Raw genomic sequence first — 14,168 nt, forward strand, 5'->3', positions numbered from 1 at the left:
GATAGCTCCATTAGTTTTCTGCTGCATTTGTCACTCAATTTGATTTTGTAATAAAACAATCTTAGAGAGATTGCTGCATAGTATAAAGTTTAGCAGTGTTCTATGTTTAATCTTTATTCATATTGCAGTCATCTAAAATAGTTTTTCTGGCTTAATACAAGTTGGTAAAATAAAGTGTTTATTGTTTGTCATTAGGCCACTAATATTAATATACACATAATCCTAATTGTTGCTAATTACTCAAATTTAACATCATCATATTCTTAGTTTTCCAAATTCAACTTCTTGTAAGTAAACATTTCTATTTCTACTTTATTAATATACACATATGCCTTCTCTCTCTCTCAATTTGTAAGTAAACATTTCTATTTCTATTTCTATTTCTACTTTATTCTATTTATAATTGGCACACAAAACATGGAGTATTACATAAAATCTGGCACTACCACTTAGGAAGAAGTAGGTTATTCTCTGTAGGACAAAGGGATCACTGCATATTTAAATCCACTCAGTCCACAGTACAACGCCTAGGTATTACTACAAAATTAAATAGGGTAAAATTTAACTATTACTACTACTCCATATCTTAAAATTGATATACTTGGAATTGGATTGGTATGATCAAATTTAGCATGCTATTTTTTTCATTTTCAAATTTATATCAGACACAAGATTTCGGAAATAGATAAGCGCAAATGATGCCATGGGGAAAATTCAATTATTCAAATGTACAATCATAGCTCCATTCGTCCAGTCTTAGATGACACTTTTCTTTTTTCACTTTGAAAATTTTCACTTTGAAAAAATGGTTTTAAATAGTTAAAGTAGAAAAAAAAGTAAGAGAAAGAATAATAAAGAGGAGGGTATCATCTACATTATACATTCTTCTACTTTATACTTTCCGCTCAACTTTAACTATTTATTATATCATTTTTTTTTCAAAATAAGTGCGAAAAGAAATGCGTTAAGGTGGGACAAATGAGTAGTGCTGTAGATAACCCTCAATATTTTAATCTTGTAGTAAGTTTTAACAGCGACAAAAAAATTGTCTAATTAATCATACAATTAATTATTATAAATATAAGAATTCATATCATATTTTACATAAAATATAAATACTCTTTGTTAAAGTGATATATTTTTCTTTTTTGGATATACATTCTAAATGACATACTTCTTAATATAAACACCACTCTTTCTACATTTTATAAAAATCTTATGCCAAATAAAAAATGCTCACTTAGAGTGGAATGTGGAGTATAGTTTATTTTTAAAATGACAATTTTTTATTGAAATATATGTTTACGAAAAAAAATATTACTCCCTCCGTACACAAAAAATAGTCATATTTGTGGATAGTACGAGTTTTAATAAGAAATTGGTAAAATAAGAGAGAATGAGAAAAGTAAGTAAAGTAAGAGAGAGAGAGAGAAGAGAGAGAAAAAAGAGATAAAGTATGAGAGAAAAGAGAAAAAGTAGGTAAAGTAAAAGATAATTGTTTTCTATTGATAAAAATGATACTAATTTTTGTGAACGTCTCAAAATGCTAAAATGAGACTATCATACATGGACGAAGGGTGTATACACCAAAAAAGGGTTGACCTTTTTCACATATATTCTTCAATGTATCTTTATGAGGTATGACTATATTATACATTCAGCGGCTGTTTGATTAACAAAATTATATTATTATTAAATATGTATTGTATCTCATAAATTAATTTTAGATAAATAGTCTCATGATAATTAGACATAGTCACCTCATTTAATTAAAATAATTTAATCTCATATGGATAATATAGTAATGATTTATGGCAATTGAACGCACCTTTATTAAAGGTGTGAGAAAGGCATGAGGTATCTTTATGAGGTATGACTATATTAAACATTCAATGATATAATATTATAGTTTCATTGATTGTTATGGAAGCAACCGCAAATAATTTTTGTTTATTTTTCTCCTTTATTTTGTTATCCCTTTCAATTAAAGTTTATTAAGTATCTATAAACGGACGGCTTTCAATTATAAATAATAAAGTTTTTGTTTCAATCAGTAAAATATATTAATTTTTTATTTTGGAATCAACTAAAAGTCTAAAATTAATCAATCTATTTTTGAAATCTCTTACTATAATTTATTACTATCATAGTATCAACTTATTTACAATTATACAACCACTTAATAGCTTTCGTTACGAGAACTACTTTTTTTAGATAGATGAAGTACTAGATATGTTTAATTTCCTAGTTTTGTCAATGATAAAAATTCTTATAGGCTAAAATATAATTATAAGTATTTTCAAATTATGAATTGATACCATAAATATATTTAAATTTAAAAATGAATTTCAATAAATATTTTCGAAATCTACAATTTGAAACCTGTAATATATTTGAAATTAAAAATACTTATAAAATTGAGTACCTGACAAATACATACTACTATAAATTCATCATTATTTTCAGTTGTGTATTTTAATACAAAATTTTAATTAATATTTTGATTTGTCTAATAAAGAATTCTAATACTATTAGATCAGAATATTGTAACTTCATATAAAAGACAGAGTCTAAATAAATTAGCCTCAAACATTTGATTTAAACGCAAAAAATATTGAAATACTGTTTTATTTCATTCTCCCATGCAAAGAAATGTGGAGAGAAATCGTTGTATCGAAACCACTGTGATGATAACTGGTAATTAACATAAAACAAAGAAAATGAAAAAACATTCTCTATTTGGTCACGACTTTCTCATTAGTCTCACCCGATGATCCAGAGAAAAAGTCGGAAACGGTTGGCAGCTTCATCTCACCCTTATACGAGATCGGAATGGTGAAATTCCCGACGACGGGGAGATCCATGATGAGGCCAAGTTCCAGGCAATAATCGATGTCCCAATCGCCGCCGATGTCGCGGACGAGGCTGACGGCGGCGCTGTGCGGCACCTTGACGGTGACCTCGAGCACTGTGCTGGCTCTGGCCTTAAGAGATCCGGGGTCGGGGATGGTGCCGGAGGCGACCACCCTCTCGTTGCTCTTCACAGCGTAGGCGATCTGGCAGATCGGGATGGGGACGCTGTAGGGGTTGGCGACGGAGACCTTGGCGAGGAGAGTGATTCCGTCGAGGCCGAAGCCTTTCAGATCCACGTCAGCCACCGTTGCCTCCGGCACCGGCACGTTCGCCATCTTATCGGAGACGTAGTTCTTTGCCTTCTCTATTAGGTCCATTTTGTTGATGTTTTTCAAATTGGCGATGGATTTACATTTTACACTGCAAGCTCATTATATACACACACACATACGTGTGTGCGTGTGGGGTCCGCGTATGCGAACGATTTTAATTGGACGCGTTTGTTTGAAAAAGGGGCCCCGCGTTTTGCGATCTCTGCTTAATTAAGCAAAGGAGCATTCAAGGATATATTCATTTAATATTCATACTTAATAATAGAACTAGTGTCAACACCCGTGCTAGGCACGGGCCATAAGATTTTTAAATTATGTGTAAATAAAGATGAAAGAGTATGAGTTGGTTAGAATAAAAGATTAGTAGTAAAAATAAATACAGAATAGAAAGAGAAAGAAAATAAAACATGTGCAAATAAAGACAAAAAAGTAACAACAGAATAAAAGGAACAAAGATTTGCAATAAATAATAATTTCATAAGTAATGGAGACCAAAACAACACTACAGTTAGCATAAACAAAATCTAAAAGCAAACCACAGACAATTAATTCATAAGTTTTGAAACACTTCTTTGTAAACAACATAGTGGAATCACCACTATTATCAACTTCATCATCGCAAACTATAATCTTCAATCATTCACGACTTGTAACTCTAGATACGGCAACATACAATTTGAACACATAAACTAAGGATCACCAATATCTAGGGGTGAGCATTCGGCAAAAAATCGAACCGAAACCAGAAAAACTGAATTAAGTTCAAAACCCAAACCGAACCGAACCCGAAAAACTGAAACCGAAAAATCGAAAACCGAGCTTTAAAAACCGAACAAAACTGAAAAAACCGAAATTTTCAAAAAAAATCGAAAAACAAAAAAAATATGGAGTATGTATTAATATATATATATATATATATATATATATATATATAAATAATATTTTAATTTATATATACTAATAGAATATAAATATATAATATAAAATTAATATATAATACATATTATATAAAATATATTAAAAGAATATATTATATATATGATATAATATATTAAATTAATAGAATAATATATATGATATTATATTTAAAATAGAATTCGATTTTTCAGCTTTTTTTCCGCCCAGAACCGAACCAAACGGAAATATCGAATTTTTTTATTTTTGAAACCTAACCGAACTGAACCGAAAAACTGAAAAAAATTAATCGAATTTCAAAATTACGGTTTGGTTCGGTTCGGATATTCGGTTTTCGGTTTTTTCTCACCCCTACCAATATCCAAAATTCTGTAAACAAAAATAAACAGATAAATATACTTAATAGTTTTTAAAACATAAAAAAAAACTTGTAAAAGAAATTGAAAGAACTAATTAAAACCAAACACATATTAGAGCATCCTTAACCCCGACCCGGATTCAGGCCACAAGTCCCCTCCACGTCATCATTCCCTTAAATTTGAGTCCCATGCCACAACTGCTCTAACCCTGCATGCCCCATCCCGGGCCACAACTATTAAATTGCACTATTCACAACTCCAGCCTATATTACTTGTAAAAATTGAAAACGTTGAGCAATTATAACACGAGAAATTTATTTTTAATACAAAAATAATAAATTATAAACTAAAAATATAAAAAAAATTTGAAGATTAAAAAAAGTGTAAAAAAAATTAAAAAATTTTAAAAAAAGTGCAAAAAAATCTCGCCCTTCTCCCTCTCCATCTTCTTCCTCTTCCAAATGCATAAAAATTCAGAACTTGGGGCACAGGAGCGGCCCGAACCCCCTCCAACCGGAAGCTCCATCGCCCGCAAGGCCGGACCCCCAGGCGCGTCCCTGGGCCGGGACTGGCCTGGGCCGCAAATTCGTCACCTCCATCGTGCGGGGCCACGGGCCGGGACCCAGGTGCGGTCCGGCCCGTGACGTTAAGGAAGCTCTTAAAAAATAAAAAATATTTGATATAATATGCAGATAATATTTTAAAAAATAAATATAAAAAACTATGCAAAAATAATATTGAAAATCTGAGATCTATAAATACGAACAATAAAAGTAAAACATGGAGTAACAAATAACACATTCCTACATAAATTTAAACAATTATAATTAAATAATTTAAATATAAAAAAGCATTCAAGGGATAAAAGTGAAAAAATACGTGCATTTTGATTTTGTGACGGGGAATCAAATTACTCTTAGTAAAATTACACAAATTGGGTTGCACATTAAGAACATCACTAATAATATCCACCAACATTAGCTACAAAAATAAAAATTATTTTTAGCAAAAATAAAAAAAACTAACAGCAAGAAACTTATTTAGATAACTTAATTTTAATTACAAACATACATGATCAAATACAACTAATTACTCATTTTAAATATTAATAGGCTAAAGAAAAATGCGGTGGATATGCACAATACAAGCAAATGTTCTACAACACAAATAAATCAATATGGACCGGCCCAGTTTACACTATTCAAGTTGAGCCCAATAAATAATCCTCCCCCATATCTTGAATAATGTGGACTGATTCCAATTAAAATTAGCCCAATTTGTTTACCATTAACAATAAGAATATTACACATACATAATACATTAGATTAAGTAAATCATATAGTTAAACCAAATTATCAAGCATAATTAAAGTAAAAAACCGAAGCTTTCTTTCTATCCACCGCCGGCTCATCCCCAACCTCTCAAACCCTATAACCCAAGCGCCCAATGGCTGCGTTTCAAGATCTGTCGGCGATAGCGACAGAGACGACTCCACTGAACAAAAAAACGACGACGGAGAGAAAACCTCAAGCTGCTATAATCGTTTTTTGGGAGATGTCAAGACATCAACCCAACACCGACTGAAAATCTACCAAAATAGTCTAAAACGACAACAGATTCCAATATATCGAAACTAATTCCTGCCTCCAGGCGTCATAAGATCCCCAAACGAAGCACATCCTAAAAACCCACTACCTGTTCTGTGAAACAATCTCCGGCGCGAAATTGACAGAATAAGGAGCAATTTTCTTCGATGAATGTATATAATATCAACCAAACCTATTGATTACATATAGTTGGCTGAGATCAATTGTATTGCAGGATTCTATGAACATGCATAAACTTTTATAACCCGATTTCTATACTAATAATGCTTTTCTTCACCGTTTTCAATAGAAAAATAATGGAATTAGGAGACCAACAAAGTGCCAATCGGAAGAAGAACAAACCCTAGTCCCAAAATGTACAAAATTGTCAAATCTACAACTGTAATTATTTAATTATTCAGTAGATGAACCCTAAACTACATATAATCTCCTTATCGTATTGACCAACATATACCTGCAGACCTAAACAATCAAGCATGTAATATATCTAATTGCTAAGAATTTTGACTTTCAATAAGCAGAGGAAAAGAATAATTATAAAAACGTTTTTACATACTGTATCTCTGAAAATGAGTTCTAACAAATTGCCAAAATGCAGAAAAAAGAGCAGCAGTGGCATTGCAAACAATAAGGACAACATTGGAGAAGAAAAGAAGATAAGGGTATCCACTATGGATAGCCGTGGCTATAGCCGGGGGTTGGGACGGGCGTGGGGTGAACCATAGTGTAGGCGACGTCCGCCCCGGGGCGGGCGAGAATTTTGGGGCGGACCAGCATTCGGCGAAACCGGGGCGAGGACGCGCCAGGCGGCCTTTCCCCGCGCCTATAGGCGCGCCGGTGGTCCTCGAATTTTTCTTTTTTTTTTCAAAATTCACTCTATAAATACCACTCCCCCACCTCCCATTTTTCACCATTTTCACACACTTTCCCTTCATTCACTATCTACACTTTCACTCTCTAAAAATGCATAGTGGAGACGATGAATCACCCGACTCGCAGGAATCGGGCTATGGCGGCAATCCTTCACTGGGATATGGCGGTTATCCTACTCAGCCGTCGGGATATGGCGGCTATCCTTCTCAGCTGTCAGGCTATGGCGGGTCTCTGTCCCAGCCGTGGAGTTGGAGTCAAACCCCTCGTCGTGGGCATCGAGTCCAAACCCTCATCCATTTCAGTCATGGAGGTCTTCTCCAACGCCCCCACCTTTTCAGCGGAATCTGAGTCGGTCATTGTTTGGAGATTACATACCAAACCTTGACGCGCTTAACCAGCCACGTCCGGAGTCCCATTTCCCATCCAGTCACTCTCCTTACACCGAAGCAGGTCAAGACGCACTGGATACCATGATGGGGCTGCTCAGTTCCGGCATCCCAAATACGCCAGTTGCACGGGTGGAAACGCTCGTTCCGACCCGAAGGAGCGGCGGACGCGGTGGCGGTGGCGGAAGGAGCGGCGGACGCGGTGGCGGTGGATCGGGAAGCGCCGGTGGCAGCTCCGGCAGTGGCGTCGGCAGCGGCGGTGGCGAGGGAAGCGGCGTCAGCAGTGGCCGTGGCTCAGGGAACAAACGGGGCAAGCTCTACACGAAAGCGGAGTCCATTGCCGTGGTGAGGGCTTGGGATGCCACACATCGGACCCCATAGTGGGCATCGATCAGACCGAGGGGAGCTTCTGGAGGCGCGTCCTGATGGCGTACGACGAGTTCAAGCCGCGGGGCGCTCGAGAGCGCGATCCAGAACAGATCCGCAAAAAGTGGTCTCGGATTCTCCCGCCTACCAAGCGGTTCGCATGCATAAACCAGAACAACCTTATGCATGCTGAGAGTGGCCGAAGCGAAGCAGACGTGAGGGCCCTGTCAATGGGCCAATACAACACAGAGGGCTGGCCGAAGTTCACAATGTGGGAGGAGTATCAAGTCCTCGCGGATTGTCCGAAATTCAAGGCTATCCGAGGTCATTGGAGCTTCTACACCGAAGCGTACAAGACACAACCTTGCCGGGGACTACAGCACTGGAAGCGGCTCGCACTCGTGCGGGCAGAACGACGAGCAAGTCGAAGAGTCCGCCCTTACACACACTAGGCGAGGACGGCCCCCAGAACAACAGGCCTCTATCCGCAGCGCCAGATGGGCTAGAAGTGCCTCCCGTCTATCGTCGGCGCCGTCTAGATCGCGTTTCACGCAGCCCGCCCCAATCCCACCGCCGATGGTTCCTGGTCCTGTCGAGGTCTTGAGGGAGAACCTCGATGCGCAGCTGATACAACAACTGTTGGACGTCTGCGGCAAATACAGAGCGGAGACTGACCCGTTCATCAAGAATATATTCTTGAAGCTCATAACTCGGCTTCAGCGGCATCTAGGGTTGGCTTATGAGGCAATTGGGGCAACGGCAGCCGGCAGCAGCGAGGGAGGCCGAGAAGAAGACGAGGAAGTCGACTCCGACACCGAGTATACGGTGGCGGAGTTTTTATTTATATTTTATTTTTATTTGTATTGTATTTTAAATATTTGTTGTACAATTTCACCATTTTCAATACAACGAGTATTCGGTCCCAATTATCTCGGTTTCTAATTATTTACACTGTGGTGATTTTAATTATACTTGATTGAAATAAAAAACAATGTTAAAATGAAAATTGATTATAAAATTTGGGGGCTATTGGAAGTGTCCACCATAGTGGCGGAAACAAAATTTTGGGGCTATGGACCAAAAATTTGGGGCTATGGACAAATTTTGGGGCGGGGCTATTGGAGTGTCCACATTATAGTGGACACTCTAAGTATCACCACAATCTTGGATAGAATACTAACCTGAAGTAGGTGATACATGCTGAGATAGAACCCCCTTAATAATGGTTGATTTTTTTTAACCTTTTCATAATTCAGTAAAGAGTATTGAATGATAGATCTTTAGCAGTGTATGTAATCAATATTGTATAGAGAATATGCAACAACAGACCAGAGCTATGTATATATCTCCAAATTAACAAACCCTTGAGTTGTGCACAGTTAACCTAACAAGCATTACATAATCCAAGAAGACCTTTCGATTTATACTGCCAATAGGATTAGCTATGCATTTAATACATGATCCACAATAGACCAAAGTATGATTCTTTAACACTACAACAATAATAACGCTATTTTTAGTTATGTGCTGGCCTCAGATTTCTCAATAAAGCATGTTAATCCTACAAATGTAGGAAAACTGAATGTTATCAACTAAAGAAGAAAAAATAAAGAAAGATGAGAGAATCAGAACTAAAGTTTATCTTGCTTAAGCTGCTAACTAAAGTGGACCTTCTAATCTGTGACAATTAAATCTTTTAAATATATTGGACGGAATATTAACTACTTAATTGTTTCATAATTAGTAATATATGAGGCTTTAAGTTTGGCATTACTATAAGTTTCTAAGAATCTATTATAAACTATATCTGACATGCTGTAGGTTAAATTCAACAATGGAACAGCTATCAGCAGTAATGGTGCTATTAAGGTTGAGAAGAAACCAACTCAAAACTCAAAGATTGTGTCTGAGAACAATAAGGACATCATTAGAGAAGGTAAATATCATAGATCTTCAAAGTATATCAGTCAAACTAATATAAAGGAATATGCAAAACTTTTTTCACATATGATCTTTGAAAAATGTAATATTAGATATTTCAGAACATGAAATAAACTAATCCATGGCTCTAATCTGACAACACAGGAAGCAGATGGCCATCTAGAACTACAAAACCAATGCAATATTTATCAACTCAATCAAGGAAATTTACTAAATTACTTACATAATGGGTTAGTTAATAATGACATGACATGATTACATAAGAGTATATTTTACAAATGTGATGATAGAATAATGACTTAGAGACTGATTAACTTGTGTCATGGTGGTAAAGAAAAACACAAAGCTGATATATAAACAAAACACAGAAGAGAAATATAATAAGGAGACCAAAACAATGACTAAAAAGTACTCCAGGATTTAATACAATGTAGATGATAAACTCCTTTTAAAAAAAATCCAAAAGACATTAGCAATAAAATACTAAGCAGATAAGAGGAGTCAAGAACAATAATAAAACGCATAAAAAACCAATGTCACAATTTCAAAACAAATAGTCAAAAGACAATAGGAACAAAACATAGTCAACGTCATTAATAAACTTCAATCATCCACATTTTCCTTCATTTTTTTCTTAGACTGAGTATCAGCAAGATCTTCACAGGTATCAAACTCTTAAGACCAAACATCTTTTAACAGATCCTTCAACAATCCATTCTGCATGAGAATGATTTTCAATTGTTAGCAAATCAGGAGAAACAAAGCTTGCCTGAGATATCTGGAAAATAAATAAATAATTAACGTGAATATTGAAAAAGATTGCTAAAAATATTCAAGATAACTACCTCTAAAAGATCTGAACCAAAAATTAAATCTGATAACTTCAATTCAGAAGTAACAACCTTCTTTTCCAAACCTTCAGGTAGATACTTTTCTATAATTTCTGAGATGGTGCACACTTTAATAACTGTATAGGGCTCATAGGAAAGAAGGAACTCTAGGGACGAAGGAACTGGTACATTCCATATCCATTTTTCATGTTGTAATCTCAAATAGAAACTGAAAAAACAGGTCAGTTCATATTTAAAGGAACTTAATATAAAACTTCATATTGAATAGACATAAAGGAAAATACAGAAACATAAATAAATCTTTCATGTAAATTTTTCATGCAGGGACCTGTCCCCAAATCTCAAATAGAGCTACCATTCATGGTTTCAAGGATCAGAGAAATGGAAGTAATGTCAGATTCAAGGTTAGAACATTGTATTAATTGTGTACATAGTATTAAAAACAGGAAACCATAGATATATAAGAAACAGAAACAAACACAATAAGAACAGAGAGTGAAGATTCATAAGAGAATAAATAAAGAAGAAATGGAAAGAGATTGAGTATGCAGAAAATGAATTAGGGAAGAAGAAGAAGAAGAAGAAGAAACTGAACTATTTTTCTATTGATTTTCTTGACCGATTTTGATTGAGAGAGGATGTTAACTAATTATGGGAGATTGGGAGTGTTAGACAGGGTATTTATAGGGCTCTCTTGTTCAGTGTGCTGGTTCGAAAAACATGCAGGTTCCCTATAAAAACACAATTATGAGAGACCTTTCTTATAACAAACAAATATATATATATATATATATATAGGGATATATTCATTTCCTTTTTGTATCTTTTGTTCTATTGTTCTTTTTAATCTCAGCCCCACGATTTTGTCATCCGACGGTTAGATTGATGCCACGTGCCATTTAATAATGCAGATTTTTAGTTGAATAATGCACACCGACTAATAATGCACCATTGTAGTGTAATAATGCAGATTTTCAGTTGAATAATGCATACCGCCTAATAATGCACCATTATAGTGTAATAATGCAGATCATCACAACCATCCAATTCAAGGATCCAAGGGTTGTGATTAAAAAGAAGTTTGGACTAAAAAGCTGCGAAGGACCTTAACACACACACACACATATATATATAACAATATCTGATAATGAAAATCAAGCTGGAAAATCTTTTACAATTAGCCTGGGAAATATTAATATATTCACTAATGTTAATATTAATAATCTGTATATAATAAATAGTATTACAGATATTATTAGCCTGAAAAATAATTTTAAAATACTATCTGAAATATTATTACTAACACTTATACACTAATATTAATATTAAGATTCGACCCATCTAATTTTGGAATTCGTATTAATATAAATATGAGTTAAATATTACAGAAATATATTATGTAAAATTAGGCCATTTAATTTCATAAATTAGCAATTATATAACTTCAACTAATGCCCATTTCAGTTTTGCATTTATTAACTTACTCTTGTGTTATTTATAGGTTGCCTATTGAGTTAAAAAAATAATTCTAAACCCTAAAAACATAACAACCGCTTCTCACTCTTCATTCTGCAGAAAAAGGAGAGAGAATAACCCTAGAGAAATGAACAGCCGCCTCACACTCCTCACTCTACAATCATCACAGAGAGCACAATGACATAGCTGTCCTGGGAGACTACATGGGAGACTACAACCTACTCTAGTGCATCAATATATGAACAATATATCAAGATAAATACAAAACGTACAAAATTCTTTCTTTATAGCATATAAACGAAATTCTTTTTTTGTAGGTTTAAAAATGTACTCTATAGGTGCACATTAATTCATATACCTACCTGCCAAGAAATTTATCATCCATGTCTATATTTTTCAAATATAGTTCAAATAAACTTATTTTAATTAGTTAGGCTCTAAAGTTGAACCAAACCAAATAATAGGTACATCAAACTGACTATATATAGATTTTTTTCACTGCATCAATTTTGTATCTGAATTACGTTACATGCTACTGACTATATATAGATTTTTTTTTCAGGAATAAATTGCCATGGAAAGTGAATGGATCTAAACTAGTATTAATTTATAACAGGAAAGATTATGACACCTTTCACTCTTTCCCCATTTTCCTTTAAAAAATGAATTTCAAAAATATTTTTAAGTTTGTATACATGAAAAGTTTTAAGGAATAGAAGATCAGGCACAAAAAATAAATATATTGTAATAGTTAGATATATTGTAATAGAATAGTATTTTTTTAAAAGCCTATGCACCACAATACAAATAGGTTGCAACTCTACCACAAATTCTCGGTATATACAAACTCAGCCATATCACACATTAAGCGAACTTCATTTGTAAAAGAAATAAAAAAAATAGCTACACAAGCAGCCAATATTCCCGCTCAAAAGGGTAAAATAGTACTTTCAACCAACCGTCACTTTTAAATAGTATAGATTATGATGCACTTATTGATAAAACTACAATATTATTGTGAGTGAAAATTGCAATCCGTTTCTAGAATCTTGCAATAATGGAATAACATATAAGTATTGACTAAATAATAAAAAATATTACGAATATGTACCATATTAAAGTAAAACATGGTCTGAATATTGCATAAGTAAAAATATTAAAGTTAATTACCTTCGAATCCTAGTATTCTAGATTTTTATATAGTCACGGAATTGAATAACAAAAACAAAATTACAACAGAAATCATGTTCAACATAGTAGTGTATATCTAGAAATCAAGTCAAACGACTTTGTTCTAGTAATAGTTTTTGAAACTTAAGTTGTGACATATTAATAATTTTACCCCTCAATAAAGAAGAAGAAAAAATACCATTCCTTCCTTTTTCATTAAATCAATAAATCATACTGTATTAATTTCGCTTCTCCAAAATTACATGGATTTGTCATTATCAACCATTAAATTGCCTAATTTTTCCTTATTTAGAAATGACTCAACTTCGTAGCAACATATCAAAAATGAAAAATGACTCAACTACTACCAAAGAAACTAATTATTACATATGCGCGCTAATCGAAAGGGGATCTTCACTCGAATGAAGAAATCTAACTAGCTTTTTTAGAGATATGCATGGTAGAATTAAATAATGACTCCAAAAAAATAATAAAATGTCAAAAAGTTGCAAAATATTTAAATTATTACAAACAAATCGGAAATTCAAGATAATTTTCGTTTTTATCTGGATTGTCATTTTTTATTATTAGGAAATTGTATTTCAAACTGAGTTTGATGGATCCAGGCTAGAAAGAAAGCCCACAACTTTTCTTCTTGACTTCCACTTATAAATACTTCACCGAAACATATTGGCACAAATCACAATTTATAATCATAAAAGTTTGTAGTTGGATATTATTGGGCTTTTGGTATTTCATTAGGTTATTTAAATTTGGGCCTTCGAAGTATAGCTTATTTTTTATTTTGGAAAAAATCATTACTATCTGATACTAGCATATTAAACACGTGAATATGTGAGATCTTCCTCTGGCAAAATGTGTGCCCATAGGCCATAGCACATTAAAACCAACCACCAAAAATTAACTTTTATCACGCGAGGAAAAAAAACAAAAAATTAAATGCATTATATATGAATATTATTGATATTAAAGGCGAATCAGATCACATTTGATTGATATTTATAGTACACATACACTG

The 14,168-nt window shown here is 34.0% G+C and overlaps 2 protein-coding genes across 2 annotated transcripts; one reads left to right on the top strand and one right to left on the bottom strand.

The window, feature by feature from the left end:
- Positions 1 to 2,612: 2,612 nt before the first annotated feature.
- LOC121802537 (desiccation protectant protein Lea14 homolog) lies at positions 2,613 to 3,272 on the bottom strand. Its single transcript, XM_042202223.1, has one exon. The coding sequence runs from the start codon at positions 3,228 to 3,230 to the stop codon at positions 2,736 to 2,738; it is 495 nt and encodes a 164-aa protein (XP_042058157.1). The 5' UTR covers positions 3,231 to 3,272; the 3' UTR covers positions 2,613 to 2,735.
- Positions 3,273 to 7,029: 3,757 nt separating this feature from the next.
- On the top strand, positions 7,030 to 7,706 carry LOC121803790 (glycine-rich cell wall structural protein 1.0-like). The gene is made up of 2 exons (XM_042203395.1): positions 7,030 to 7,249; positions 7,390 to 7,706. The coding sequence occupies exons 1-2, from the start codon at positions 7,030 to 7,032 to the stop codon at positions 7,704 to 7,706; spliced, it is 537 nt and encodes a 178-aa protein (XP_042059329.1).
- The last annotated feature ends 6,462 nt before the right edge of the window (positions 7,707 to 14,168 follow it).

This window comes from Salvia splendens, chromosome 5 (assembly GCF_004379255.2).
Source record: "Salvia splendens isolate huo1 chromosome 5, SspV2, whole genome shotgun sequence".
Classification (NCBI taxonomy): Eukaryota; Viridiplantae; Streptophyta; class Magnoliopsida; order Lamiales; family Lamiaceae; genus Salvia; species Salvia splendens.

What these genes read in the sequence shown, in the direction of transcription:
- LOC121802537 (XM_042202223.1), bottom strand. Translation starts at nt 3,230, where the DNA reads ATGGACCTAATAGAGAAGGCAAAGAACTACGTCTCCGATAAGATGGCG.
- LOC121803790 (XM_042203395.1), top strand. Translation starts at nt 7,030, where the DNA reads ATGCATAGTGGAGACGATGAATCACCCGACTCGCAGGAATCGGGCTAT. An exon ending in CATCCATTTCAGTCATGGAG is followed by an intron (nt 7,250 to 7,389) that starts GTCTTCTCCAAC and finishes ACACCGAAGCAG; the next exon opens with GTCAAGACGCACTGGATACC.